Genomic DNA, 27,616 nt, shown 5'->3' on the forward strand with positions numbered 1-27,616 from the left:
CCTTGCAATGAACAAAACAGATCATTTAAACTTTTAAACCTCTGATATACATCTTATCTAATGCTGAATCACGTTACAATGAGTAATGCACTTGAACTGACGTTGTAAAATTCCAGTTCAGTTTGAGAAAGATAAGTCTGTAACCCGATCACATTCAGACATTTTTATTACAGGCCTGTTTTTTATTTCATCAACAGTTTTCTATTTCGGCCTTTCAATGTGGGCTTAATGTTGTAGGCAGCTACTGAAATAGGTTGTTAAACCATGACCGTGTTCCTTGATGCTCTGTATCAGTTAACACGCTTTTCAAAGTGTTGCTTTGGTTGGTGGAACGTTTTGAACTTTAAGCTTAAAACTTTTCTCAATAACAACAACACCACCAAAATCTTAACAAGTTAAAGTGGACGTTGCTAATAAGAACATTATTTGGTGTAATGCAATGTGTTTTTGCGTTTAAGATTAAAAAACAATTATTCTTCATAGCTCAGGCTGCGCCTGAAACCGCCTACTTCTAGGGATGCACCGATAGGATTTTTTTGGGCCGATACCGATTTAAACAGACAACTTCTGGCCGATACCGATGCCGATATTAAACACTTGTATACAATACTATACAGTTGGTCTATTAGCTAGTTTATTTTTGCATCAAATTATTTTTACTGAACATGGATTGGATCTAATTAACATTCAACTGACCAACATAATAAGAGAGGCACAAATTAAGCTAAAACAAATATAATAAGACAGCATGACAACCTTCAAAGGTGGTTTTTGCTATTCAGCATTTATTTTATTAACAACATTAACTCATTTTTTTTTTTTTTTACATATAATGGATTTCTTTATGCAGTTAATTAATAAACAATCGGTATCGGCCTTTCTCGTGCTATTGCCGATATGCCGATGGTTTCAAATTCATCAAAAATCAGCCGATAAATATTGGCGGCCGATACATCGGTGCATCACTACCTACTTCCATACTATATAGTAGGCAAAAAGCAGTAGGCGAGGCGAGTTGTTTGTACGAATTTAAAGCATTCGAAAAACAGTAGGCGAAAAGTACCCAGATGACCTACTACCTCTGGCAAGATCCCAAAGTGTTCATTTGATGGACACTTTTCTATCCCTTGATCCTCAGGAAAGAAGTTATCCAACGAAAAAGTCGGTTCACATAACGCAACAAACACATATTTTGACATGAAGAGCAACACACGATACTCCAAACACATATTTTGAATTCACGCCCCTCGGAAGAGAAGTCACAGGTTGACATTAAACAGGAAAATTTTTATATTTGACCCAACAATGGGTTAAAACAATCCAGTATTTTGATGTAAACAACTCAGTATTTTGGGTTAAATTACAATCCAGTGGGCTGGCTACCCAGTCTCACTAAATTTTGTCATATAGTCACGTAATTTTTCTTTTTTCGTGATATTATCACAAATTTTCACGTTTTTCGTGATCGTATAACGAATTCCTGTTTTCGTGTGATTATCACGTATTGGTTACTCAACAGCTTTTCTATTTTCAAGCCATTGTCACTTCGGTTTAGGGTTAGATTTGGTACTTGCATTAGAATGTCACTTTATGTATTGGTTTATACAATTTTTTCTGATTTAGTCGCCTGGTTAGAGTTGGGTTTGGGTAGGTATCATTGGCGGCGCCTCACAAAAACATAGGGTATGGCAAAAATTCTTCGTACAAGGCCATTCAAATAACTAATCTGTGAAACCACATTATATGTGTACATACTCCACCAACCTGTACAAAGTCATACTACGATTGCACGGATGTGCACTTACTGACAACAATATGGAGGCAATAAACAAAAATAGAAATCATGGTTGTTTAAAATGCTTTTCAAATGTTGTAATTCTTAACTAAGTGCAACTCCAGCAACAGATAAACTAAAACAAGATAATATCAAAACATACTGTAACATCCCTTCACAAATCTTGTCATGACAACCGCCAATAAACACTTAAACACACAATAAAGACTTTTAAATGATGTGATAGAGCACACGTAGTTAACCAACTAAAACACTAAATAAAACTCTTAGTAAAACAGGGCTAAATGCAAAAACAACCAATACGTTGAGTTACCAATAATACGTGATAATCACACGAAAACAGGAATTCAATATACGTTCACAAAAAAACACGAAAATTCATGATAATATCATGAAAAAAGAATAAAAAAATTAGGTGACTATATAACAAAATTTCGTGAGACTGGGCTGGGCACGTCCAATTTTGACCCAATGCTGGGTTGAAAAAAAAACAATTTTTTTAGAGTGCACAAACAGCTTTTAACACAAAGAAAAACATGCACTGTAAAAATACTTTGCTGCCTTAAAAAATTTTGTTGAATCAACTCGGATTTACAAGTCATTTCAACTTACTATTATTTATCTTGACTAGAGATGAGTTGTTATAACTACAGGTGAGTTGTTATTACTTATAAATTTAAGTTGACTTTTCTCAACTATATTTTATAAGTTGTGACAACTAATTTCTGTTGAAATGACTTGTAAATCTGAGTTGATTTAACAAAAAATTTTAAGGCAGCAAAGTTTTTTTTTACAGTGTGAAATCACATCATATGACCCCTTTAATAAGCTACATAAATTAAAGCATAACTGTGTTCCTGTAGTTTAAGCATTGTGTCAGTTCAAACACACATATTGATAAAACATGTTGGTCTATTGATTTAATCCACTGTAAATCGCTTTATATAAAAGCATTGTAGTGGTTTCCTAGTTGATTAAATATGTGTATTTTACTAAAAATATGTTGAGACATTTCTCTGAAATATTGTAATATGTGTTACCACACTGATTCCCATCATAACCATGTTCTCCTCATGATGAAACAGTATATGCATCTTACTAAAAATCATTTACAGACCCTTTAAATATTTTACTGTACTACTAAAAGTGGTCCTGTCTGTCATTTGGGATCCTCTGAGTATCAGGTGGTAAATAAGTTATTTTTTATTTTAAGATGAACTAAATAGTATACAAGTTAATGATTTTCATCTTATACTGACTGTTGAAATCTGAGAAATTAACTATGTAAGTTTATCCTTTAAAGCAAAGGTGAAATGTTCAAAGCTATACGACACTAATAAGTTGTCATGCGTGATTTACAGCGTATGGATAAGCTTATAGGGGTTTTTCCTGTTTAAACTGGTTTCTCAGGTAATTTCTGCCCGTGCCTTTTCAGTAGTTCCCCTTTCTGTACGTATTGGTTTGTTGCTTACTGCTCCTCCTATATAAGGTGACAGTTCATCACAAACTTCAGACCGCTCTCTCTTCCTTTCGCAGACAAATACAGAGTCATGGCTCGACTAGACATCACTGAAACCTTTCAAAACATCATGTTTCCTGGGCACATGCACACTCAGGACTCCCTGAATTATGCTGTCAACTTCAAGTTTCAGGACACAGACACTGTCATCGTCACCTACCCGAAATCAGGTACTTTTATCAGAAAGATAAATGTTATTTTTATTCATATTGATATCTGTGAAGTCTAAAATGTATTGATTGAGATGTGGGATGTGATTCATAGGAACCACATGGATGCAGGAAATCATCAGTTTGGTTTCGCGTAAAGGAGACCCAACTTTTTCTCAATCTCAGCCTAACTGGGCCCGTGCTCCGTGGCTCGAGCAGTATTACTGCCCTCAAGTCCTGCAAGCGTCTACAGGACCCCGAATTATTACTACGCACCTGCCGTACGACCTACTGGCACCAGCCTTAAGAGACTCTAATGCAAAGGTGAATAGATGAGAAACCACAAGCCCCTTGCTTTATTATACCTGCTGCAGATGATAAATAACGCTCTCTTCTTTCTCAGGTCATCTATGTGGCTAGGAATCCCAAAGACGTGGCTGTGTCCTATTATCACTTTCACAAGATGGCAAACTTTCTGCCCGACCCAGCCACTTTCTCTGAGTTTCTGAGTGACTTCCTAAAGGGAACAGGTTAGTTGACGTTTATAAGCTTCTGTTAGTTATGATCAGTTACTAAGCAAGCAATTTAGTGTTTAAAAGACCATCCCAAACACAGCCTAGATGTTTAGTTATATAATATAATAATAAATTAGTAAAAAAATAAAACCAAACAGCTTTTAATCACTGTTGACTTCACATGATGGAAACAGACATCTCACAAGTTTATTTTGGCAAGAAGTGGGTTAGTCACAGCTGGACTATATCGGGTCTTTATTTAACCTAGGCGGTGAAATGATGGCTATTGTTTGCTGGGTTTGACGTTTTAAGAATTTTAGATATGCATGCATATACTTATTATAAAAAAAATAACGGCACCTTATTTATCCCCAGTGCATTATGGGTCTTGGTTCGATCATGTGAAGGGCTGGACCGGCCGTGCACAGAATTTTCAGAACTTTCTTTACATCACATATGAAGAAATGTGGCAGGTAAGCAAACGGCAGAGTCATTCATATGAGTCAAATTGAGATGCATTATAATATCAGAAAAATTTAACTAGTTTGTGAATTTTAAAATTATGTTTTTATTTTAACAGGATCTTCGTGGGTCTGTTGAGAAAGTAAGTCATTTTCTTCAGTGTTCTTTGACTGAGGAAGAGCTGACCAATGTTCAGAAACACTGTAGCTTCAGTTCAATGAAGGAGAACCCTATGGTGAACTACACACTCATCCCACAAGAGATCATTGACCACAGCAGGGGCAAGTTCATGAGAAAAGGTGTGTCTCAAAAACTATATATATAGCATATGTTTATCATTAGCTAATTTTCAGCTGTCTGTCACACGACATCGAGGCATACAAAGAGCAACAAATGTATAATCTTCATATATATATATATATACATACATACATATATATGTGTGTGTGTATATATATATATATATATGTGTATGTATGTACGTATGTATGTATGTATGTATGTATGTATGTATGTATATATGTATGTATATATATATATATATATATATATATATATGTATATATATATATATATATATATATATGTATATATATATATATATATATATATATATATATATATATATATATATATATATATATATATATATATATATATATATATAAATACACTATACACTATTATAGACACTAATCCCCTGAATGTATTTTTATTTTCATCAGGTAAAATCGGAGACTGGAAAAATAATTTCACTGAGGAACAGAGTGACCACTTTGATGCCGTGTACTCCTCTCAGATGGGAGATTCTTCACTGCTGTTTAAATGGGATTACATGGAGGAAATGCCAAAACCCAGAAACACCATTATTAGTCCTCTTAGAGAGATTAGTTTGTGTACATAATTTTTAAAATATTGTATTTCACAGTGAAAGAGATTTTTATACTTTGAGCTTAAATGCCCACCAAGTGGGTATACACTTTTTTCTTCAGTCTAGTTTTAAGGTTTTTTAGTTTTAACAATAAAGTATTAACAGAATGTTTAATATGTTACCTTTTTATTTGTGTATGTGTGCTACATACTACAACTATTTCTGTTTATTTATAACATATTTATTTTTGTTAATATGCTGCGCATGTATCTAACTTATATTGTACGTTTATAAGTAGGCTAATGATATTTGATGCTTGTTTACCTTTTGTAGAGTGAGACAATTATGTCAAAAAACCTGATAACGTGTGCAATTGTGAATTTAGATTTTTATAACATATGTAGATCTATAATGTTTATTAAAAGTAAATATGCAGGGTAATGTAGAAAAATGTGTGATTTTATAATTTCCAGCCTTGAGCAATCTGTTTTTCTTTCTTAAGCTGTAAACTTTGCTGTTGTTTATCATTTGTAATGATTTAATATAAAGCAGGTGTGTGGTAAGAAAATAAAACCTACTGGAAAACTTCATTTTCTTTGCTGATTGTATTCATTTTAAATTTGTTGTACATCTGTATCAGAATTTATTCTTCAGTATAACAAAATGGCAGTGGAACTGTGGCAAGCAAACCATTTGTGTGAAGTGCACGCTGATGGCTTGCTAGCCGAATGCCACCTCAAATGGCTTTTGACTTTTTTTATTTGAAAGAGAGAAGTAACTGTGAATACAGACTCTAGTTGAATCCCAATACTAACCAACTGCAGAAATAAATCTGCGATTCTACCTCCACCTAGAGCCTGTTATTTGGTTTGCAAAAATCCACTGCTCCCGGTTGTGGATTTTTGCCTGTGTAAAATCTGCCTGTCAATCACAGTTCCTGCACGTGCCACAGATCCCCCGCGCGCGCGTTATCACATGCATCTGCCTGATTAGTTCACACAGGTTTGTTGGATTGAACGCAGCGTGATGGCGGAGAGAGCATTCACTAACAAACTTCCGATTCTTCGGTTAACAACCAGAGCTAGGAAAACAACCAATGAAAGAAGGAAACAAAGATAGAAAGCGACCATGCCCGTAATAAAACTAGGCTCAATATCGGACCGGTGTTGTGTTTCCCTTTAGTGTAGTGTTTTTATAGCGTTTTCATCACGTTACATTTAGAAAGATTAAAGATTTGAATTGGTTATACTAAAAGGCAATAATATCATGTATTTTATAATACAATTTATTAAATATTTCATACATTTGACAGTTTTCTATTAGGGTATTTCTTTAAAATAAAGCCTGTCTTTTTCTTTTTTTTTCCTTTACTGGTTGTTTTAAAAATTTAATGTTTGCATAAATAATAAATATATATTATACATATAATATGATTCATACTGTAAAAATAATTGACTTACCATTAAGAACAATACAGATACATTACAGAAATGCACACATATACATCTCAGTAGCCATTAAAACTTTAAATATATAAATAATAAAACCTATAACGTGATAAAAACGCTATAAAAACACTACACTGAAGGGAAAAATAGGGGAAATATAGGGGAAACAGACTTCGACACAACACCGGCATTTGAAAAGTGGAGGAATCTAACGTTACGAGATTTTAAAGGGTTCAAGCTGGATGCAGAGCTTGCCACATTTCTTCTCTACAGGTAATTGTGCTTTATCAACCATTGGTTGGAGTGTTATGTAAGTAATCTAAGTATGCTTTCTAAGTATGCGTTCACAAAAATACTGGTGCACACGCACTGACAAGGACGAGCTCGAAGGGAGGTTGCTCGGTGGTAGTGAGGAAGGTATGGGGCATGAACATTTTAAACATTTGAAAAAACACCCAATCATCCAGAGTTGCCAAACTTCAATTTCAGTAAATCTGGGGAAAGTGCGAACGCAGTCCCCCACTACCATGCAGTCGAGATTCTATGGTAGTGATGGGCGGCTTCGAAACATTGGTTCGGAGCTTGTTTCAAACTGGCCAAAGTCACGTGATTTTAGCAAACGAGGCTTCATTGCGTCATAACTGTTTCGAAACGTTTCGAAAATCCGAAGATTCAACACTAGGGGGAGTTGATCACAAATGACCAGTGTAGATGAACTCGGGAGAGTTTTATTATAAAAGTTCATAAAACATTCATCCTTCTGACTAATAACACTACCATTGTGTCTGCTTTTTGTTTATAGACAGATTTAATGAAAACAAAATGTGCATAATTAAAAAGAGAGTTAGTTTTAATGATGTGTTTGCCATAAATAAAACTAAAAACACAGAATACACGTTTAATTATGTCTTAATTAAATTAAATATTTTTCTTAAAAACATATTTTTAGAACAATCTTGCTATTATTTTGTAAAAAGTGTAACATGTTTGGACAAAGTTGCTGCTTTTACACTATTTTGACCAGCAGGTGTCGCCAGTGTGTATCGTGTTTCGAACGCTTCGAAAAACTGAATCAATTTACGAAGCAATCGGTTCAATCGATTCAAAGCTTCGAAAAGCGTCGTTTCTCCCATCACTATTTTTAACCAAGTAAATCAGGGGAGAGCGCGAACGCAGTCCCCCACTACCATAAATTATGCACTATGCAGCCGAGATTCTATTTGGGAAAATAGCGGTGCAATGCACTGTCATACTATAACTATGTCATACTTGTAAACCATGTTAATACAAACTCCATATATTTACTTTTTTTGTTGAAAACGTTGCATGTTTTTGTTTTCAAAATGTACTACATAATTTGTTTTCAGTGCAACTATGACATTAATATTAGTTTTAGGTTTAGTATTTTAGTGCACATTTTTCTTATGTAAATGCATTTGCAAATTTATTTTAAATATTTTGGAGCATTTATTGCACACAAATTGGATATTGTGCAATTATTATGAATTAAGGGTGTTGTACACTTTTTAGGTACTTCTGACTGTCACAAGTACAGACAAATAATTCAAAGATTGCAAAAAAAGAAGGGAGTGACTACAGTAACGTTTAGGCGTCTATGGAGGCCGGGTAGAGATGGTGTGTGGTTAATGACAAAGCAACTGAATTTGCACCTAAAAGAAATGTGGCTCAGTGGTTAAGGATCTTGGCTGTTAACTAGCTTGGCTGTTAATTAAGATCTCAAGTTTGAACCAAGGGGCAATGTATAAGTTAGTAAACCTTTGTTTACTTAATAATGCCTCATAACCTGCTCCAGTAAAGTTGCATTGGATTAAAACATCTGCTTACGTTTTACTATCTAGCATCTTTAATTCTTCACTGCACCGTAAGGGGAGGCAGGATATGAAATTATATTATATCAAACTAATTGTTTTGGAAATAAGTTTTTATTTGTTTAGCCTAAGTTTCAAAGTAGACAGTACAATAGTTAGTCTGTATGTGCCATAATTTGTGCATGCATTAGAAAAAAAAACATTTTGCACATTTACATGTATGTAGTTTGCAGATGCTTTTATCCATTTTTATCAGTATGGGTTTTAATCTTTTGGCTGCTTATGCAATGTTCTGCCATCTGAGATATACAGGAACACACTTTGAGAATAACATTTTTATTTGCAAGATGCAGGGCAATACAGTGCAAATTACAAATCAGAGAAAAAAAATCTATATGCATTTTAAACGGGATGTATTGCTTATACAGCTTATCACTGCTGTTGTGAAAACATGCGATTAATCACTGAAACACGTCGATCTGAAAACCCTTGCCAATCTCCTCTCATAACACTGTGAATCCAGGGCAGATAAGCAGAGATCTTTATGTAGACGGCATGATTTTCTACAGAACAAGCCTTGTCAAAAGAGAGGATGCCTGCAGCATAGACTGCATTCGTTTTGGGATTGAGAAATGCAAGAGCGGCCCCTGCATCCCCAAAACACACGTTTTCTTCATATTTACTGGGTCCAGTGCAGAACTGTTTGTCGTCCACAATCGGTGTGCTTGCTAAAACCTTTGCCTGGTATTTTCCCTGGCATGGCACGATGGGCAAAGACAGAAACTTCAGTATTGGAGCAGGGGTTAAAAGACTTCCCCAGCCCCATCCAGCGACGATTCCTCTCTCTCCTGTCTTCTCTTCCTGATTATCTCCAATCTCAGGCAGTGGGATTGGCATTATGGAGTCGCTGAATTTCACTGGCTCCTTTAATTTGATCAGAGCAAGGTCATTGTCCCATTCGGTTGTGTTCTGGAAGTCTGGATGCAAAAACACCTGCAGTAAAAAATAATTTTAAACAACAAATGTTGGTAATCTATCTATATCGGTAGATATCAAAGTAATCAAATATCGGTATTGGATATTTTGTATCGGTGCATTCCTAATTTAAAACTGTCTGGGGTGTCCACATACTTTTCAGGACCCAATTTTTTAACATTTTTGTATGAAGTCATACACAATACATATATCGGTAGATGTCCAAGTAATCAAATATCAGTATCGGCACATATATGTTGTATCGGTGCATTCCTAATTTTAAACTTTGTCTGTTGTGTCCACATACTTTTCAGGGCCCATTAGTTTCCTAAAACTATCTGTATGTAGGCCTACACAATACATATGTCAGTAGATGTCCAAGTAATCAAATATCGGTATCGGCACAGATATTTTGTATCGGTGCATTCCTTATTTTAAACTGTCTGGGGTGTCCACACACTTTTCAGGACCCAATTTCTTAACATTTTCTGTATGTAGGCCTACACAATACATTTTTCGGTAAATGTCAAAGTTATCAAATATCGGTATTGGATATTTTGTATTGGTGCATCCTAATTTAAAACTGTCTGGGATGTCCACATACTTTTCAGGACCCAATTTCTTAAACTTTCTGTATGTAGGCCTACACAATACATATATCAGTAGATCTCCAAGTAATCAAATATCGGTATCGGCACAGATATGTTGTATCGGTGCATTCCTAATTTTAAACTGTCTGGGATGTCCTCTTACTTTTCAGGACCCAATTTCTTAAAATGTTTGTATGTAGACCTACACAATGCATGTATCGGTAGATGTCCAAATAATCAAATATCGGTATCGCACAGATATTTTGTATCAGTACATTCCTAATTTTAAACTTTGTCTGGCGTGTCCAAATACTTTTCAGGGCCCATTAATTTCTTAAAACTTTCTGTATGTAGACCTACACAATACATATGTCGGTAGATGTCCAAGTAATCAAATATCGGTATCGGCACAGATATGTTGTATCGGTGCATTCCTAATTTTAAACTTTGTCTGTTGTGTCCACATACTTTTCAGGGTCCATTAGTTTCTTACAACTTTCTGTATGTAGGTCTACACAATACATTTATTGGTAGATGTAAAGGTAATCATATATCAGCAGCACAGATATTTGGTATGTAGGCCTACACAATACATTTCTCGGTAAATGTCAAAGTAATCAAATATCGGTATCAAATATTTTGTATCGGTGTATTCCTATTTTAAAACTGTCTGGGGTGTCCACATACTTTTCAAGACCCAATTTCTTAACATTTTCTGCATGAAGGCCTACACAATACATTTTTTGGTAAATGTCAAAGTAATCAAATATCGGTATTAGATATTTTGTATTGGTGCATCCTAATTTTAAACTGTCTGGGATGTCCACATACTTTTCAGGACCCAATTTCTTAAAATGTTTGTATGTAGACCTACACAATACATGTATCGGTAGATGTCCAAGTAATCAAATATCGGTATCGGCACAGATATGTTGTATCGGTGCATTCCTAATTTTAAATTGTCTGGGGTGTCCACATACTTTTCAGGACCCAATTTCTTAACATTTTCTGTATGTAGGCCTACACAATACATTTTTCGGTAAATGTCAAAGTAATCAAATATCGGTATTGGATATTTTGTATTGGTGCATCCTAATTTAAAACTGTCTGGGATGTCCACATACTTTTCAGGACCCAATTTCTTAAACTTTCTGTATGTAGGCCTACACAATACATATATCAGTAGATCTCCAAGTAATCAAATATCGGTATCGGCATCGGCACAGATATGTTGTATCGGTGCATTCCTAATTTTAAACTGTCTGGGATGTCCACATACTTTTCAGGACCCAATTTCTTAAAATGTTTGTATGTAGTCCTACACAGTACATGTATCGGTAGATGTCCAAGTAATCAAATATCGGTATCGGCACAGATATTTTGTATCAGTACATTCCTAATTTTAAACTTTGTCTGGGGTGTCCAAATACTTCAGGGCCCATTAGTTTCTTAAAACTTTCTGTATGTAGGCCTACACAATAAATTTAACGTAAACGGTAAAGTAATCAAATATCGTTATCAGATATTTTGTATCGGTGTATTCCTAATTTAAAACTGTCTGGGGTGTCCACGTACTTTTCAGGACCCAATTTCTTAACATTTTCTGTATGTAGACCTACACGATACCATGTATTAGATTGGTAGATGTCAAAATTATCAAATATCGGCACAGATATTTTGTATCAGTACATTCCTCATCTTAAACTTTGTCTGGGGTGTCCACAAACTTTTCAGGGCCTTTTAGTTTCTTAAAACTTTCTGTATGTAGGCCTACACAATACATGGACTTAAAAGAAGACTTTATTTTGTGTTTAACAGAAAGTTACCTTTTCCACTGCTACTTCTGTAGATGTCTGTGCATCAGAACGTTTGCTGATTCCCAGATAAACTTTTGGGATGAGCGGCTCTTTTCCTTTTGTTTCGCTTCGACTTTTCTTTACAAATAGATTCCTGCCAGCAGTCAATATCCAGCGCTCTGCTATCAGTGCTCCTCCGGCAAAACCTCCATCCAGTATATTTTCACTGAGGTACACCATTGCTTGCCAGGGTACAGATGTGGTCAGAGAGCCGCCGATCATCCGTTTGGGTCGAACGGCTGTGCAGTACAGTAAATGAGAATTTAATGAGATCTCTTTAAACAGATGCTGATATAAATTTCCAAATTCTTCAAAAATACAAAGTCTCTGTAACACCATTTGTTAATTCTTTAAAAAGTAGCATTTTTATTTCTCAAAAATAATAATCTTTTAAATAACGCGTAAGATGCATTTAGTAAAATAATAATTTCTTATCATTTATTCCTTTCAGCCACATCACGTCCATAAAGGGTCATGAAGAGGTTGTTTGTTACCCGAAACATTTTCTCTGACTCGATCCAAAGCTAAAGACTCATCTGGCAGGCAAGCGATGGAGCCCATGAGCATCACAACCACAGATAGCCTACAGACAAAACCAAAATAGATAAAACATTTTGCATTGCAGAAATTGCTCCATTGAGGCAGTTGAAAAAGATCAACCGGGCTAAAATCCAAGTGGTTTTATTGTATTTTCCATGTTATTTTTCAAGGTTATCAGACTTGGATTTTAAGCAAAACTTCTGTCATCTCTATTAACATGTTCTTATATTAGGTATCAAAGCAAAAACTTACCACTTCATGATGAAAATTTCTCCAAACTGTGCAGAAAATGGAGCTGTGTTTTATTATTTTGTTGGGACTGTGCTTCTAGGTTCTGGTATTTATACAAATTTGATCCAGTTTTTTCCCGAAAATATCACTGATTTCACAATCAGGGAAAATCTGTTATTTTATTATAATGTGGATCTTGTCCTGGTTCAAGGTTAGATATAGAGAAATCTGTCCAAAAGCTGTTTGTGTGTGTCTGTGTGTTAATATTTATACAGGCAACAGATCTAGTGTGATGATGTCAAAAAAAACTGTTCAATACTGTTTGATTTTTGTATTTATTTTTTGATGTTGAACACGTAGTAAGCAGTGCCAGTAAGTTTAACGTTTTGCAATGTGCCACACTGTGTTGCAACAAAAGTTGAATTGATTTTAAAGAAAGGGGTGGGTAAAATGTTTAAGTGGTTTGAAAAATATATCTGTCTGTCGGTCTATATCCTATGTATGAATGTATTCTCCTGTAATGATCATCTTGGTTTGAGCCAATTAGCTTTAAATGATAAAGTCTGAATTTCACATGAGCAGCTTGTCAGTGTTTCGATTCTGTTACAGTGGTGTAGTGATTTGAGAGATTAGTGATGACCATAACATTTTATTTTAACCTGTTAATGACATGCAGTAGTCTGTGCCAACCCACAGACAGGTGTATTATAACCTGCAGCTATAGTCAAAATATAAATCTTCACATATGAACATCTCACAGTTCCCAGAATAAAAATTTTTACTACTAACACTTATAATTTTAAAGGATTACTCCACTTTCATAAAAACATCCAGATAATTTACTCATCCACATGTCATCCAAGATGTTTATGTCTTTCTTTGTTCAGTAAAAAGAAATTAAAGTTTGGCAAAAATGACGATAATTTCGCTAGATTTGACCCTTGGTTGTGATTGTTTGGAGCCCTTGAAGCTGCATTGAAACTGCAATTTTAATCTGTGAATAGAGAAAAACCCTGAAATGTTTTCCCCAAAAAACTTAATTTCTTCTTGACTGAATAAAGAAAGACAAAAACCCATATTGAATAGCAAACAATATAGAACTGTTTTAGATGTATGCCCATCACAATTAAGTTATGGACATGAAAAAGATGATCAGTTATATGTTTCTGTAATGTAACTAGATAGTTATTGGAAAAAAATACCTTGAGGATCATAATAAAAAAACAGATTTATGAATCATTTCCACTATGGCTTTATTTGTTTTTCTGCAATTCCAGCAAACAGTCCTGTTCTTAACACATTGACATGACACATTTGGGAATTATGTCCCTTGTGTAATCCCTGCATGTCTGACACCAGCAGTTATTTTGAGGGTTGGCACAATGTTCATACTTGATGTTTTGCCAAAGGGAGAACAATATTTACTTATCTTGTTAGATGTAATACTTTGAAATAAATCATTCATCATAGGCGTCATGTCCCACATTTTGTATTTAATCTTTAGAGAATAGCTTATCATGAGTACAACAGTATATTTTACCATCTTGTACTCAGAGGCTGTTTACACATTAACATGCGTTTTCGTCGATCAACTGGACGACGTTAATGCCAGGTGTAAACAGTGTTCAAAACGTTTTGAGCTCGTCCACTTTTGACCACTTTCAACCACATCCAGAGGTAGTCGAAACCACTTTCGATCGGATCGCTTTGGGGTTGCGGAACGCATATGTGGTTGAATGTGTTCGAACAGCAACAAGCGACCGCCTGATAACACATCTTAATACCAAGTGTAAACAGCCCCTCAGACATGTTGTGGTCCCTGAAGTACTCTGCTATTACATTTAAATAAGTCACTTTCTGATGGACTGAGATAAACTGAGCCTTCTGGTTTGTTTTTCTCTTAAAAGCTGATTGTTGTTCCCCTAAATGCTTATTTTCCTAATATTTTAAAATATGAGTCACAATTAAATGAAACCAATTCACTTAAGCTTTACAGTAATAAAGTGAAGATCATATTCTGGACCATTTTTGGAACCTTCCAGACTTTTAGAAGTTTTTGCTTTAAAAAAACAGTTTTTAATCTATAAGATTCTTGCAAAATCTTTTTGTTTTACAAAAGTTCTTCGTAGTGGAAAAATGTTTAGAGAGAGAATCAGTGAAGCAGGAGTTCATTGTTGCTCCAGCTGAGGAGGTTGAGACAGTGACACAGATAAACCACGGTAAGAACATATGGGTCAATGACATGACATGCATATTTTTGTGTCCGGGGGCATTATGTACTATAAAAATACCTTGATACATTTATGTCACTGTATTCTAACCTATTTAGTTTAAAGAGCACCTATGGTCTGATTCACTATTTTTCATTTCCTTTGGTGTGTAAGTGTGTATTAGTAGCTACATGTTAACGATATGCAAAAGGTGCAATCCCCAAAGTAAATGATGGCACGAGTTATCGTCTCCAAGCAAATCTCTCATATTGGACTACAACAAACACATGGATTGTAGGCAACAGTTTACTTCCTGGGCTGGATGAAGTGAACAAGACCGACATTATGATAATTCTTTCCGCTTGGACTCACAGCCTGTAAATTAACTCCTGTTAGCATTAAATTGTGAGCGAATTTTTCAAACATGGTAAGGAGCTTCATACCAATCAGGGACACAGAGCTTTACAAATCCGTGCGTTTCAGGAAGAGAGTGAAATCTGGAGCTACAAAAATGTACGGTACTGTATGTGGAAAATAATATGTTTTTGACCATAAACCACGCAAACACAATGTATTATACCAAATACACAAAATAAATGTTGTTTTTTTAGCAATGAAACAGGTGCTAAAATCAGTATTTTTAATAATAAAATGTAAATTATGTTTAATTATCTCAAACTTGTAAAATGTCCGATGGGGCCACTGTCTGTAAAAATGAGCAGTACAAATGTTAAAAATGAGATACTTTGGGATTACTTTATGTTTGAAAACTTTTTTATAAGCACATTTCATCAATATCAGTTGTTGGGATGTCTGGATAATTGAAAAACGTTTGGGACAACCGCATTCATGGGCCTTTATTAAGAAGTTAACAAGTATAAATAGTAAACATGACATCTCATCATTCAATGAACCCCAGTTGCTCTTTACGGCTAAATGAAAACTTTGTATTCCTCTCAAATATTGAAAAATAGCTACTTTATTGCAATGGGTACGTTGGTACACTTGTGTCAGGTGGTACAACTAATGAAAAAAAAAATAGATATTTTATCCAAAACATTATATTTGTTTTCAAAACATATATAATTGAATTTGATGTCACAGGCAAAAGTTTATACCAACATCTCAGCAGAAGTCTGTTAAATGTAAATTCATTGCAGAGGTCATGTGGCGCAACCAGAAGAGGGTCAAAGGGTGCAACTGCTATGAATACCCAAAAGAAATAAAAAAACATCAAGCTAAATAATTTTAATTAGCTAATAGCAGTTTTAATAAATACAATAATTGTCTGTAATTGTTGTTATACCTTTTTAAAAAGTTATGTTTCTTACATTTTCATTAAATGTTAGTTGTATGGTAAAGTTGTTTTACACTTTCAAACTATTTTAGGATTATAATTTAAATAATAAATAATAAATAAAAACACAAATAAATAAAATAAACAAACAATCAGAATGACACACGGACCGCATTAAAACTTATTAGGCGAATAGACGATGATTGGTTGTACCACCTGACACTTTTGAATTGGGTTTTTAGAAGCTTGTTTTGTCAGTGACCCATATCACTGTAGGGCTTAAGATCACAGCTGAAAGAGAGAGAGAGAGAGAGAGAGAGAGAGAGAGAGAGAGAGAGAGAGAGAGAGAGAGAGAGAGAGAGAGAGAGAGAGAGAGAGAGAGAAAGAGAGAGCAAGTGAGTGAGAAGCTGAAATATAAAGTGAGGGGAAGAAAAACACGGAGGACGAGACGAGACAAGACAAATAAAGGCAGGTGGAGGAAAGATAACATGTCCAGAAAGGCAGTTTCAATACTGTGGATGCAGAGGGTTTGTGTTATATTTTCACTGGAGAGACTGGAATTGTACATTTTGACTGAGACGGTTTGATGACTATAGACATGATCTCGCTCTTTTGCTGCTCAAAAACAGTTTTTAGCCGCACAGAAGATGCAGGTAAGACATTGCACATGATTTTTGTTACATATTTATGTCATAAAGTATCATATAAATTTGACATTTCTGCCAAATGCTTAACTGTTTGTTTATCACTCTTTGATCAGTTAAAAATAATATGCTGCTTTATAATTTAGAAATGCTCTGCTAATTTTTTCTTGATTATATTTATTTATATTTAGTTTTTATCAAAAATGGAGATTAGGACTCTTAAATCACAATGCTTTTCTTCTTTTTCAATAAACAAGCCTTGCACGCGAGTGATTTTATGCAGGTGCATGGACACTACTGTCACTACAAAGAACCTTTATTGAAAGAGTGATTCTTTAGATGTTAAAGGTTCATTATGCACCATTTGTTCATCTATGACATGGCAAAGCTTTATTTTTAAGAGCAAAATTTAAGGTAGATAACTTTGGAAATACAGATTGAGCCAAACTTTTTCAAATGTTGTTGGCGTGCGACAGGCCCTCAGGGTGATGTTAACCTTATCATCCCTCAACAAAGTCTGTAACTTAAGGCATCTCCATATAAAGCAATTTGCTGTCACTGCATATTAATGATGGGCTTCTGTGTATAGTTTATTTTCACATCACATTTATTAAAACTTAGACAGGTCTACTGTCCAACCGAGATGGTTTCTGAATTGATTTACGGCCCTCCACATATGATGCAACAATGTCTGCCTCACATACGGCACTCTGTTAGCATTAAAAGTAAAACAATCCTATACTAATGGCAGAAAATATGGATATGGTTTAGTCGGGAGTTCAGCCCAAAAGCTAAAGATACATAATATAGAGTATGACATCAACAAACATTCGTTTTAGATCTTTCTCAAACAGATTTTTTATGATAAACAGGGTCAATGACGTGTTTTCTCGAGTCATATTCAATCAGTTTTAGAGCAGGAAAACCTGACATAAAGGCTTTTTCACAAATGAAGTCTATTTCATATTGTAGTTACGCTGCCCGATAATAAATTATTTTTTTTGCCCAGAAGCCAATCCCAAAAATTAAAGAATCTTTCAAATAATATTTTAAGATAAGATGGTGGACAAAATGAGAATTCCTGTTCTGAAAACTATCAATACATTTTTTTTTTTATTAATTTAACAATTATCCCTGCATGTTTCATTTTCACTGACTCAATAATAATTCTAATATAATGCTTATTAATCCTTAAGGTAGTTGTTGTATCTTTTAGGTATGGCGTAGGGATGTGGAATATGGTCATGCATTAATGTGTGCTTTATAAGTACTAATAAACAGCCATATGATAGGAATATGAAAGCTAATAGGCAACTAGTTAAAAGTGAGATAAGGTCCCATATTTAAGTGTTACCAGAAATATTTATGTTCATTGCATAATTGCATCATGGACATCGCAACATTTGAACTCTTTCTGAATCAAAAGTGTTTTATGCAGACTACAATTTGTTGTCTATTTATTTAGTGCACTTAAAGAGGACATTTCACGAGACTTTTTTAAGATGTAAAATAAATCTTTGGTGTCTCCAGAGTACATATGTGAAGTTTTAGCGCAAAATACCATATAGATAATTTATTATAGCATGTTAAATTTGCCACTTTGAAGGTGTAAGCAAAAAAATTTGTGTCCTTTAAAATGCAAATGAGAAACGAAATTGCAGTGCTGTGGTTGGACAGTGCAGATTAAGGGGCGGTATTATCCCCCTCTGACATCACAGGGGGAGCCAAATTTCAATGAGCTATTATTTCACATGCTTGCAGAGAATGGTTTACCAAAACTAAGTTACTGGGTTGATCTTTTTCAAATTTTTATGTTAATAGAAGCACTGGGGACCCAATTATAGCACTTAAACATAGAAAAAGTCAGATTTTCATGATATGTCCTCTTTAAATTTCACTTATGGTACATTCACACGGGACGAAAGTGTTAACGCTTGACGAAGGCTTGTCTGAAGCGTGGCCAACTGCCAATCACAGTGGCTGCAACACATGCTCCGGTCTTCCATAACGTAATTGGCTGGCTCTGCCTAGGTTATTTGCATAAGGCGAGCTGATTGGCTAACGCACACGAGCTAACGGATCCACAATTCATTTCGGCAGTGCATGACGTCACCCATTAAAAGTGAATGGGAAGCGTTAACGCCCCGTGTGAATGTACCGTTATGATTATGGGGCCCTATTTTAATTATCAAAGTGCATGGTGCAAGTGCACTTAGGCCGTGTCCGAATCCAGTAATAGATGTATTTTTGGCGTAACGTGCAATAAACCAATGAGAGTCTCATCACCCATCCCCTTTAAAAGTGCGTTGTCGTCTTGTTTATAGACGCATATTACTAACCCGCTCTTTAAATAACTAAATAAAATATTGCGCCATTGACTTCAGACCAGGTTTTAGTTGGTCAATGGGCCTGAACACACCCCGTTTTTTAATCAGCACACACCCATAGGCGCACAAATGGGTGAAAATGCATTTGCTATTTAAATAATGTGGCACTGGATGTGAAAATGATAACTGCATTGGGCTAAAACTAGCAAAAAATACTTGCGTCGCACCTTGCGCCGAGTGTATGATAAGGCCCAAGATGTTCCATGTTGAGTAGGATGCTGATTTAAAAAGTCACAAACCTATAGGCAGTAGTTGACGATGGGTGACGATGATCATATACTAATGGCACCTGTGGGACGAACTTAAAATTTAAAGATTATTTTTAGGCATCTCGCAGACCTAATTCATAATAAATGAAACATTACAAAAGCAGTAGAGGAAACCCTGACCTACTTCTGACAAATGCAAAATGAATGTGTAGTAAATTATGTAAAAGTTTTTTTTTGTGCTTTGGTGTCCAGCTGAGAGGCTGTAAAAAGCATTTTAAATCCTACATAATATTTACCACGCTAAACTACAGCTAATGCACTGAAAGCTGGAGTTTCCCAGCTTATCTGTTTGTTTAAAAGCACTAGAAGCAGTCATGGCTAATGTTTGAGCTCTGTTTCCTCAATTTGCCACATTGGATTGATAACGTACCTATTTTCTCTATATATATATTCTCCACAGATAGTGTAAAATCAACAGTTCTCCATTCAGCATCATAAATGACATTGATTTTTTCTAAGCACAAGCGACTAAGGTGTGCACAATAGTTGAATTGTCAGATCGTTGCTAGGTAGAGCCGCCATCCCCAAGTGTCAAATGCTATTCTGCTCCATTAATATGCCTCATTAAATCTGTGAAATTTTTGAAAGGCCTGAAGTCACATTATCTGAGACATTATTCACACAAATGGAGAGATAAGTTGAGGCACTTAAGTTTAATATGCAGGGTTTTTTTAAATATTAGCCCTCAGATGATAATTAAATTATGTAATAATAGTGATTCTTGCTTTAATATCACCATTTATAGGTAAAGAATGCTACTTAACTTTTACAAATTGAATCTCTCACTAAAGTTACAGGTATTGGTTACATTTGTCCTATTTTATTTATGTATATACTAAGGGGCAACCTTCCAGTCTCTCTTGTAAAGCCAACATGAAATTGACTTAAACTGCAATTCATTGACTGGCCAAAATGGAGTCAATTCTATAGACCCCATGTTAAAATGTCCGAAATATATGTTTACAGCCTGGCACAATTTTTTTTTGTTGATCTATATAGCTTATTTTGCCCTTCATGACAACAGTGAGGGGTGTTTTTTTGTTACATCCATTTAAATCATATTAAAAATGGACACCACTTTATTTGAAAATATGCTCATTTCCAGAGTTAAATATTTTTTTTACTATTTTGGAATCCATTCAGCTGATCTCTGGGTCTGACGGTACCACTTTTAGCATAGCTTAGCATAATCCATTGAATCTGATTAGAATATTAGCATCATGCTAAAAAATATCCAAAGAGTTTCAACATTTTTCCTATTTAAAACTTGACTCTTCTGTATTTGCATCGTGTACTAAGACCGACGGAAAATTTAAAGTTGCGATTTTCTAGGCAGATATGTCTAGGAACTATACTCCTAAACTGGCGTAATAATCAAAGACTTTGCTGCTGTACTATGGCGCAATGATATTATGCAGTGCCCGAAAATAGGCCCCTGCTATTGAAAGTTACCAAGGGGACTATTTTCAGGCACTGCATAATATCATTGCACCTCTTGCAGCCATGGTACAGCAGCAAAGTCCTTGATTATTACACCAGAATGAGAGTATAGTTGCCAGTGTTGCATTTTTATTAACCCACACCGACACGTCTTGACATGGAAATATCCGATCTGTCGGCTTACATTGTGAACGCGAATGCATGTATCCGATATTCATATTTCCACAAATGAATGAGGCCTGAAACCGATCGGAGAATGTCAGAATATATGTGCTTTTTTCCTGCTTACATGTCCGTGGGTCATATACATCTGTGCTACTTGAGAGAAAAAATATCGGAATTGAGTCTTTTGTCAAGACCTCGAAGCAGATATTAGGGAGACGGGCTTTCAAAAAGGTATTTTCTTGCTTTTAAAGGATCGTTCACCCCAGGATAAAAGTTATTTCATTCATTACTCTCCCAAAAAAACTTTGTTCATCTTTGGAACACAATTTTTGTTCTTGTGTTGCTATAATTGTACTTATTGTTTACCTCATTTGTAAGTTGCTTTGGACAAAAGCATCTGCTAAATGACTAATGCCGAGTTCAGACTGCACGATTTTAGCCCCGATTTTGACTCGCCGACAGGTTTTGAGAAATCGCCGACAAATCACAGGCAAATCGATGCTCGTGCACGCGAGTGACAATCACACAGTGTGAATTATCAAAGATGCGTTCTGAGAGAATCGCTGACAAATCACCGACACCTGTGCGATATCTGGCATGCTAGATCTTGCACGCGTTACCTCGCGTTGTTTCCTTCACGTCACTTCTCACGTGTGTTTGGTTGTGAGACGTAGTTTGCGGACCAGGACAAAGTTGTCGGCGATTCTTCCTACGGTTAAAGTCATGCATATGAAAACTCCTGTTGCCAATCCATCATGCAGTCCGAAACAGCAGCGACTGAACACTATCACAGATAATCATGCAATGTGAAAACATCTGTGACCTGACTAGTTTGAAAATCATGCAGTCTGAACTCGGCATAAATGTAAATGAAGATATTTTTGACCCCCATAGAAAGCAGTACAACATATGGATATACATACATAGATGCCCATCTTGACTTAGTATATATAAACATATGCATGTGTTGCTTTCATGAATGTGCGTCGACGCGTCGAGTATTCTCGTTGCTTCATGAAATTAAGTTAGAACCACTGTATTTTACTATTTTAACAATGTCTTTACACACAATTACAAATCTTGCATCTTAAACCCCTAGTTTTTAAAAACTTGGAAACGTCTTTTTCTTTGGCTTTTTACAGGTTCTCATTGACTGCAGACAACAAGATTGACGTAGCAGCCTGTAGATATCTGTCACTGGTAGAGACATGAAGACTGTTGCCAGGCTTCACTATTGGCCGATGTTTGTGTACCGAATCAAGCAAGAGCTTCAGCTTGGATGATGGAGATGGTTAATCAGACATTAACTCCAGGGATCGGAGAAACACTGGCTCCTCTCTGCACAAACTGCTACTGTGGGCTGCTAAACCAGACTTTGACGGTTATGTTTATGGTCAGCTTGGCCTTTGCCATCATCGTGGGAAACGTGGTCACACTAACTGTTCTCATGCAGACGCGACATTCCCGAACCCCACAGGGGTACCTCAAAGGTAACCGCAACAGTTTTCATTTAGTATACATACATAACCGGAGTTTTGCGTTTTGTGCTAGGGGGGCACCTACCGGCCAAACGTGTGCATTAATGTTTTTTATATATGGTTTAAAGAATTAAAAATATTTTTGCCTTAAGTTGCTCAGTCTACACAATAAAATAATTAGATAAGACAAATTAAATATGGTATAATAATATATTTTTATTTCATTTATAGCTCAGACAAAATGACTAGGGCTTGGACGATTAATCGTGATTCATAATAATTATTTAATACCTATCGATTCTGAATCACATGTGATATTATGCTCAGCTCTTTCATGTATTTTGGTTCTTTGATGAGTAGGAAATCCTTGTCAATCTAAAATCACTGTGAGTTTAAGTAGTTTATAACATGCATTTGAAAAAGGCAGTACTCGCCAAACATAATCATTATTAATATTCCTTATTATCATGAAAATACCTGAAAAGGTTAGAAGAACAGCGATATAAATATGCTTCTATGCATTTTTGTGGAGCTGCGTGTGTAAATGATACTTCTCCTGTTGGGCATATTGAGAAGCATAGCAAACATAATTGCACGATTAATCGTCCCAGCCCTAAAAATCATAATTTGTTCTGGTCTGGAGGGGCAGTGCCCCCCTGGCCCCCCAAATTCTACCAAATGCGTGCGTTGAAAAATCTGAACTTCGGCGGATTTCCGCAGCGCGTTGCCCAAACAGGACCTTGCTGTAGTAGTGACGTGATTACAGGAACCGAACGGAGTATCAGCGACTAGAATTTCACGCGCGAATGATGGGAGTAAACTCAAATGTTCAAGCGTCCAACTACCCGCGAATAAGCACGTTTTTGCCGCCTCTACCGCAGCTGGTGTGAATGCAACCTAATACAGCAGTTTAAGGCGTTCACGTAGATCCATGTGAATGCGAATCTTCTGTACAACGCTGTCATGTGTACATAAAATTTTTTTTACAAACGCAATGGGTAAAACATTCTGGTTTTTACTATATCTTTGTCGTGTGAATGTAGCCTTAGTCTGTTACGACTGTGTTACCTTAGTAGCTTTCACTCGAAACAATCAAGGATAAAATCCTACAGTCGTGAAGTTCTGTTTACATGGTGCAAATGTAGTTTTACCTCAAAAGAGTTAATTAAAACAACTTTATGGATTAAAAAGAGACTTAGATCTCACAGAGTTAAAGATATATAAAATGTTCAGTTGGAGGAAATACTGATGCGGTAATATTGTATGTTTGTCCTGCAGTGTCACTGGCCATCGCAGATATGATGGTTGGAGTTTTGGTGGTGCCATTTTCCGTATACACAGAGATCTCCCTCATGGTAACCAGAGCTCCACCACTGTGGTACCAGGATGTCTCCAAGGCCTCTTTGGGTGATGTATCAGGGCCTTGGCAACCCTGCATGCTGATTGGTCCACTTTTTGCTGGCTGTACGTTTGTATCCATCATCACCATCTTTTTGATGTCCGTAGAGCGTAGTGTGGCGATTCTGCGTCCATTGCACAAAGACACCCTCGTGACACACCGCCGCACCCTCTTCCTGACCCTTGTATCTTGGGCTGGTGGATTTTTACTGGCCGTGGCACCGCTCATTTTAAGCAACAGCTTCACGCTGGAGTACAACGAATGCAGTCGCATGTGTATCTACGCCCCCATACTGACTGACCTTCAGCTACCTCCAGATGCCAATATTTTGCTGCTCTTTCCAGCATTTGACTTCACTTTACTGGGTGGCACGCTGGCCATCAACATCTTGTCCTTTTCCAGTATTCGCCGTTACTCCCGTAAACGCAAGCTCCTCTCTGAGGGAGGACTCGGGACCGACTCAGGAACCGGCGGGTGTCCGCACAGACCATCATTTTCTGACATCAAAGCAGCTAAGACCATCGGAATCCTCACGTTTGCATTCACGGCCTCCTTTTCTCCTATCGCTGTGTTTGTGTTGGGGAATGTGGTGGGATACACCTGGTGCAAGTTTTCTTTTTTCGCATTTTGGATTTTGACAGCCAGCAGCTGTTGCAATGTCATCATTTACAGCGTGCGTGACCAGCGTTTTAGGAAAGGGCTGAATTTGCTCTTTCAGCGAGAAAGATCACAAGCGCACACAGATAAATACTGAGATTATCATATCTGCTATGATCTTTCTTTAACTTCTGCCTCAAGAGATTAAAGGATCTTTTTGATTACGGGTTCAGGTACAACAATAAGCAAATTTTTCAGGGTTTCTGGCATTTGTCACTTTGTTTTTATGAAGGATTGTACTCTATGTTATTATATATTTCAATTTTTATTATTTATTAAATACAGTGTGTCATATTAATAAATAACAGATACTACTTATCATCCTAATGTACGTCATCATTGTAAGTATAGGGGGGAAAAGGAAAGCATGCCACAATAAAGATTTAATTTAAAGTTTTCCAAATCTGCAAAGTTTGTGTGACATCAAAGGATTTGAACGTTGTGTATAAAATATTTTATTTGTGTAACCCAATACATTTATTTTAAAAAATGCATCAAATTATAATGCATTATTTATACAGTACCACATTAAATACAGTAATACAATAAAAACGATATTTTAAGTACTAAGTATTTTGCTTAAATACGGTGTTTTTGTAGTGTTTCTTTATAAAGTAACATTGCCATCTACTGGCATGGACTGCATAATACAGCGTTTTAAGGATTTTTTTTGCAGATCCATATAAATGCAGATCTTCTGGATAACGTTGTTATCTGTATGTGAAAATTTCAACAAATGCACAGGAAAAACATTAAGGGTTTTACTACATTGCTTATATATAAATATATTGGGTAATATAATTATAAAATATAAAATTATTAGGGCTGTTAATTTAACACGATAATTAAATTAATTTGTTACGAGGGAAAATAACGCATTAAAAGTTTTAATGCACCCAATCAAGCCAGTGCTCCATCATCCCAAAAGTTTATCACTTCACACGCTTTAAAGCCTTGCAAATGTTGATATTTAAATTGGTATTTATATTATTTTATACACTACTATATTATACATTAAATACAGTAATACAATTTTCAAAAATTGTGATGTCACACATTCGCTTAGAGCGCCTTTAAATATTTTGTTTCCAGTAAGGTTATATTTGTTAGTAAATGTATTAATTTGTTTATTTTCATTAATTCCAATATAATTGTTCATGTTGTGCATCATTGTGCATAAACTAATGTTAACAGTCACAACTTCTGATTTTATAAATGTATTTGTAAATGCTGTATAATATGTTCATGTTCATGGTTAGTTCAATGCCGGAGTGCCAAGTCAATTATTCTTTTTATACCACGGTTACCACAGACATTGCTCTGGTGGTCAGTTGTGCGTTTATCGAAATATAATGCATACCCGTGGAACATTTCTCAACCAATCAGAATAAATCATTCAACTGCACTGTGGTATAATTTATACTCCTACAACACTGTGACGTTCATGATAAGTGCTATACATTATTGATGGGATGAAGACTTCAGAATTTTTAATAAAAACATTTTAAAGCAGATTTCTGTCGTGTGTTCATTGAGTGGTGATAATTGCAGGGGACAGGGCTGAAAGTCTTTCAGTCTTTTACTTTAATATTCACCGGTTCAGAAGCAGGACCTCAGATCTCCCGCCGACTGCCTCCGGTTGTAACTTCCCCTCATGTTAACACTAAAGAAAATGTCTTTAAGAGCACAACATTAGGGCCTTGATTCCCAAAGCAGAAACTTAATCCAATTTTGTGTCACAATGATCTGATGTCTTTAATCAGCAACGTCTGATGTCTACCTAATAATATGGAAATGTGCAGGTGGACCTCCAGTGTTTAAAGGTTTCTGAAGCATGCACATGTGCCATACCAGCCTGATCTCACAAGAAATTGTATGAAGTGAATCGTACAAAAAAATACGATTATCATAAAATAAACAATAATGAAAACCTTTTCCTAAACCCAGCGTCAAAGGGGCAAATGCAAATCATACAAAAATGTACAAATGTGGACATACAAATTATTACAAATTAGCCACCTTGTAAAATAGGTACGAATTGCAATGCGATTGCATCGGCCATATGACATGACAGGCGTGTGGTCTACTATTCGACATGGGGTTAAGGAATAGGAAAGTGGAGGATGTGACAATTAAATTTTCTTTCAGACATGTACAGTCTATTTTAAAAATTTAACCAAAACATGAGTGAATTATGAATTAGGTTCTGTTTACTCGCGTCATTCTGGTCACATGGTGTCCCTGGAGGTTTGTACAGAAGATAGGGACATTCATGTGTGTGTGTGTTTACTCCTGATAAAATGTATAGTTTGTAATGCACTGCAAGTCACTTTGGATGAAAATGTCTGCCAAATACATCAATGTAATTTCAGTTGGATAAAAGTTGTTCCTTTTGTGCCATATAAATGTATCCCTTCTGTGATAGTTTGTGATTAGAGTAAAATATCCTCAGGTCTGGACATGATGTTAATGCTATGTTAACTCATGTGAAGTTTTGCTGCCCCCTGTAGTTCATGAGCAGACTTAGGCTGTAATCGCAGTCACGCAGTTTTCCTTCATTTTGTTTTCCAAACTGGATTCAACTCATTCAAGACTATATTGTTATTTACATATCTACATATCGACTGATGAATAACTCAGATCCAAGTACCAGGATACGTGAGTTTCTAAATGCTCGTATGAAAAATTTGACAGGATGGTATGTCAGGTCATGTGCTGTTTATTGTAGTATACTGGGTCTATGTATGCCCATTATTGATTCAAATGTCTATTTACATTTTTGCTTTTAGCAGATACTCTTATCCAAAGCGACTTGGGTGCATACAAAGTATACTTTTTCAGTATATGTGTTACCTGGGTTCCATTTTTTTGTGCTGCCAATGCAGTGCTC

At 35.8% G+C, this 27,616-nt stretch overlaps 3 protein-coding genes across 3 annotated transcripts; 2 read left to right on the forward strand and 1 right to left on the reverse strand.

The window, feature by feature from the left end:
• The first annotated feature begins 3,294 nt into the window (after positions 1 to 3,294).
• Positions 3,295 to 5,901, forward strand: sult5a1 (sulfotransferase family 5A, member 1). Its single transcript, XM_065261462.2, has 6 exons — positions 3,295 to 3,484; positions 3,579 to 3,787; positions 3,867 to 3,993; positions 4,354 to 4,451; positions 4,559 to 4,739; positions 5,166 to 5,901. The coding sequence occupies exons 1-6, from the start codon at positions 3,346 to 3,348 to the stop codon at positions 5,342 to 5,344; spliced, it is 933 nt and encodes a 310-aa protein (XP_065117534.1). The 5' UTR covers positions 3,295 to 3,345; the 3' UTR covers positions 5,345 to 5,901.
• A 3,007-nt stretch (positions 5,902 to 8,908) lies between these two features.
• Positions 8,909 to 12,958, reverse strand: hp (haptoglobin). Its single transcript, XM_065261696.2, has 4 exons — positions 12,802 to 12,958; positions 12,504 to 12,592; positions 11,980 to 12,248; positions 8,909 to 9,581 (listed from the first exon to the last, which is right to left on the reverse strand). Exons 1-4 carry the CDS (start codon positions 12,807 to 12,809, stop codon positions 9,021 to 9,023), a joined length of 927 nt encoding a protein of 308 aa, XP_065117768.1. The 5' UTR covers positions 12,810 to 12,958; the 3' UTR covers positions 8,909 to 9,020.
• Positions 12,959 to 16,467: 3,509 nt separating this feature from the next.
• Positions 16,468 to 26,569, forward strand: LOC135743835 (trace amine-associated receptor 13c). Its single transcript, XM_065261697.2, has 3 exons — positions 16,468 to 16,940; positions 22,335 to 22,682; positions 23,949 to 26,569. Exons 2-3 carry the CDS (start codon positions 22,472 to 22,474, stop codon positions 24,821 to 24,823), a joined length of 1,086 nt encoding a protein of 361 aa, XP_065117769.1. The 5' UTR covers positions 16,468 to 16,940; positions 22,335 to 22,471; the 3' UTR covers positions 24,824 to 26,569.
• The last annotated feature ends 1,047 nt before the right edge of the window (positions 26,570 to 27,616 follow it).

The sequence above is a fragment of the Paramisgurnus dabryanus genome, chromosome 2 (genome assembly GCF_030506205.2).
Source record: "Paramisgurnus dabryanus chromosome 2, PD_genome_1.1, whole genome shotgun sequence".
NCBI lineage: Eukaryota > Metazoa > Chordata > Actinopteri > Cypriniformes > Cobitidae > Paramisgurnus > Paramisgurnus dabryanus.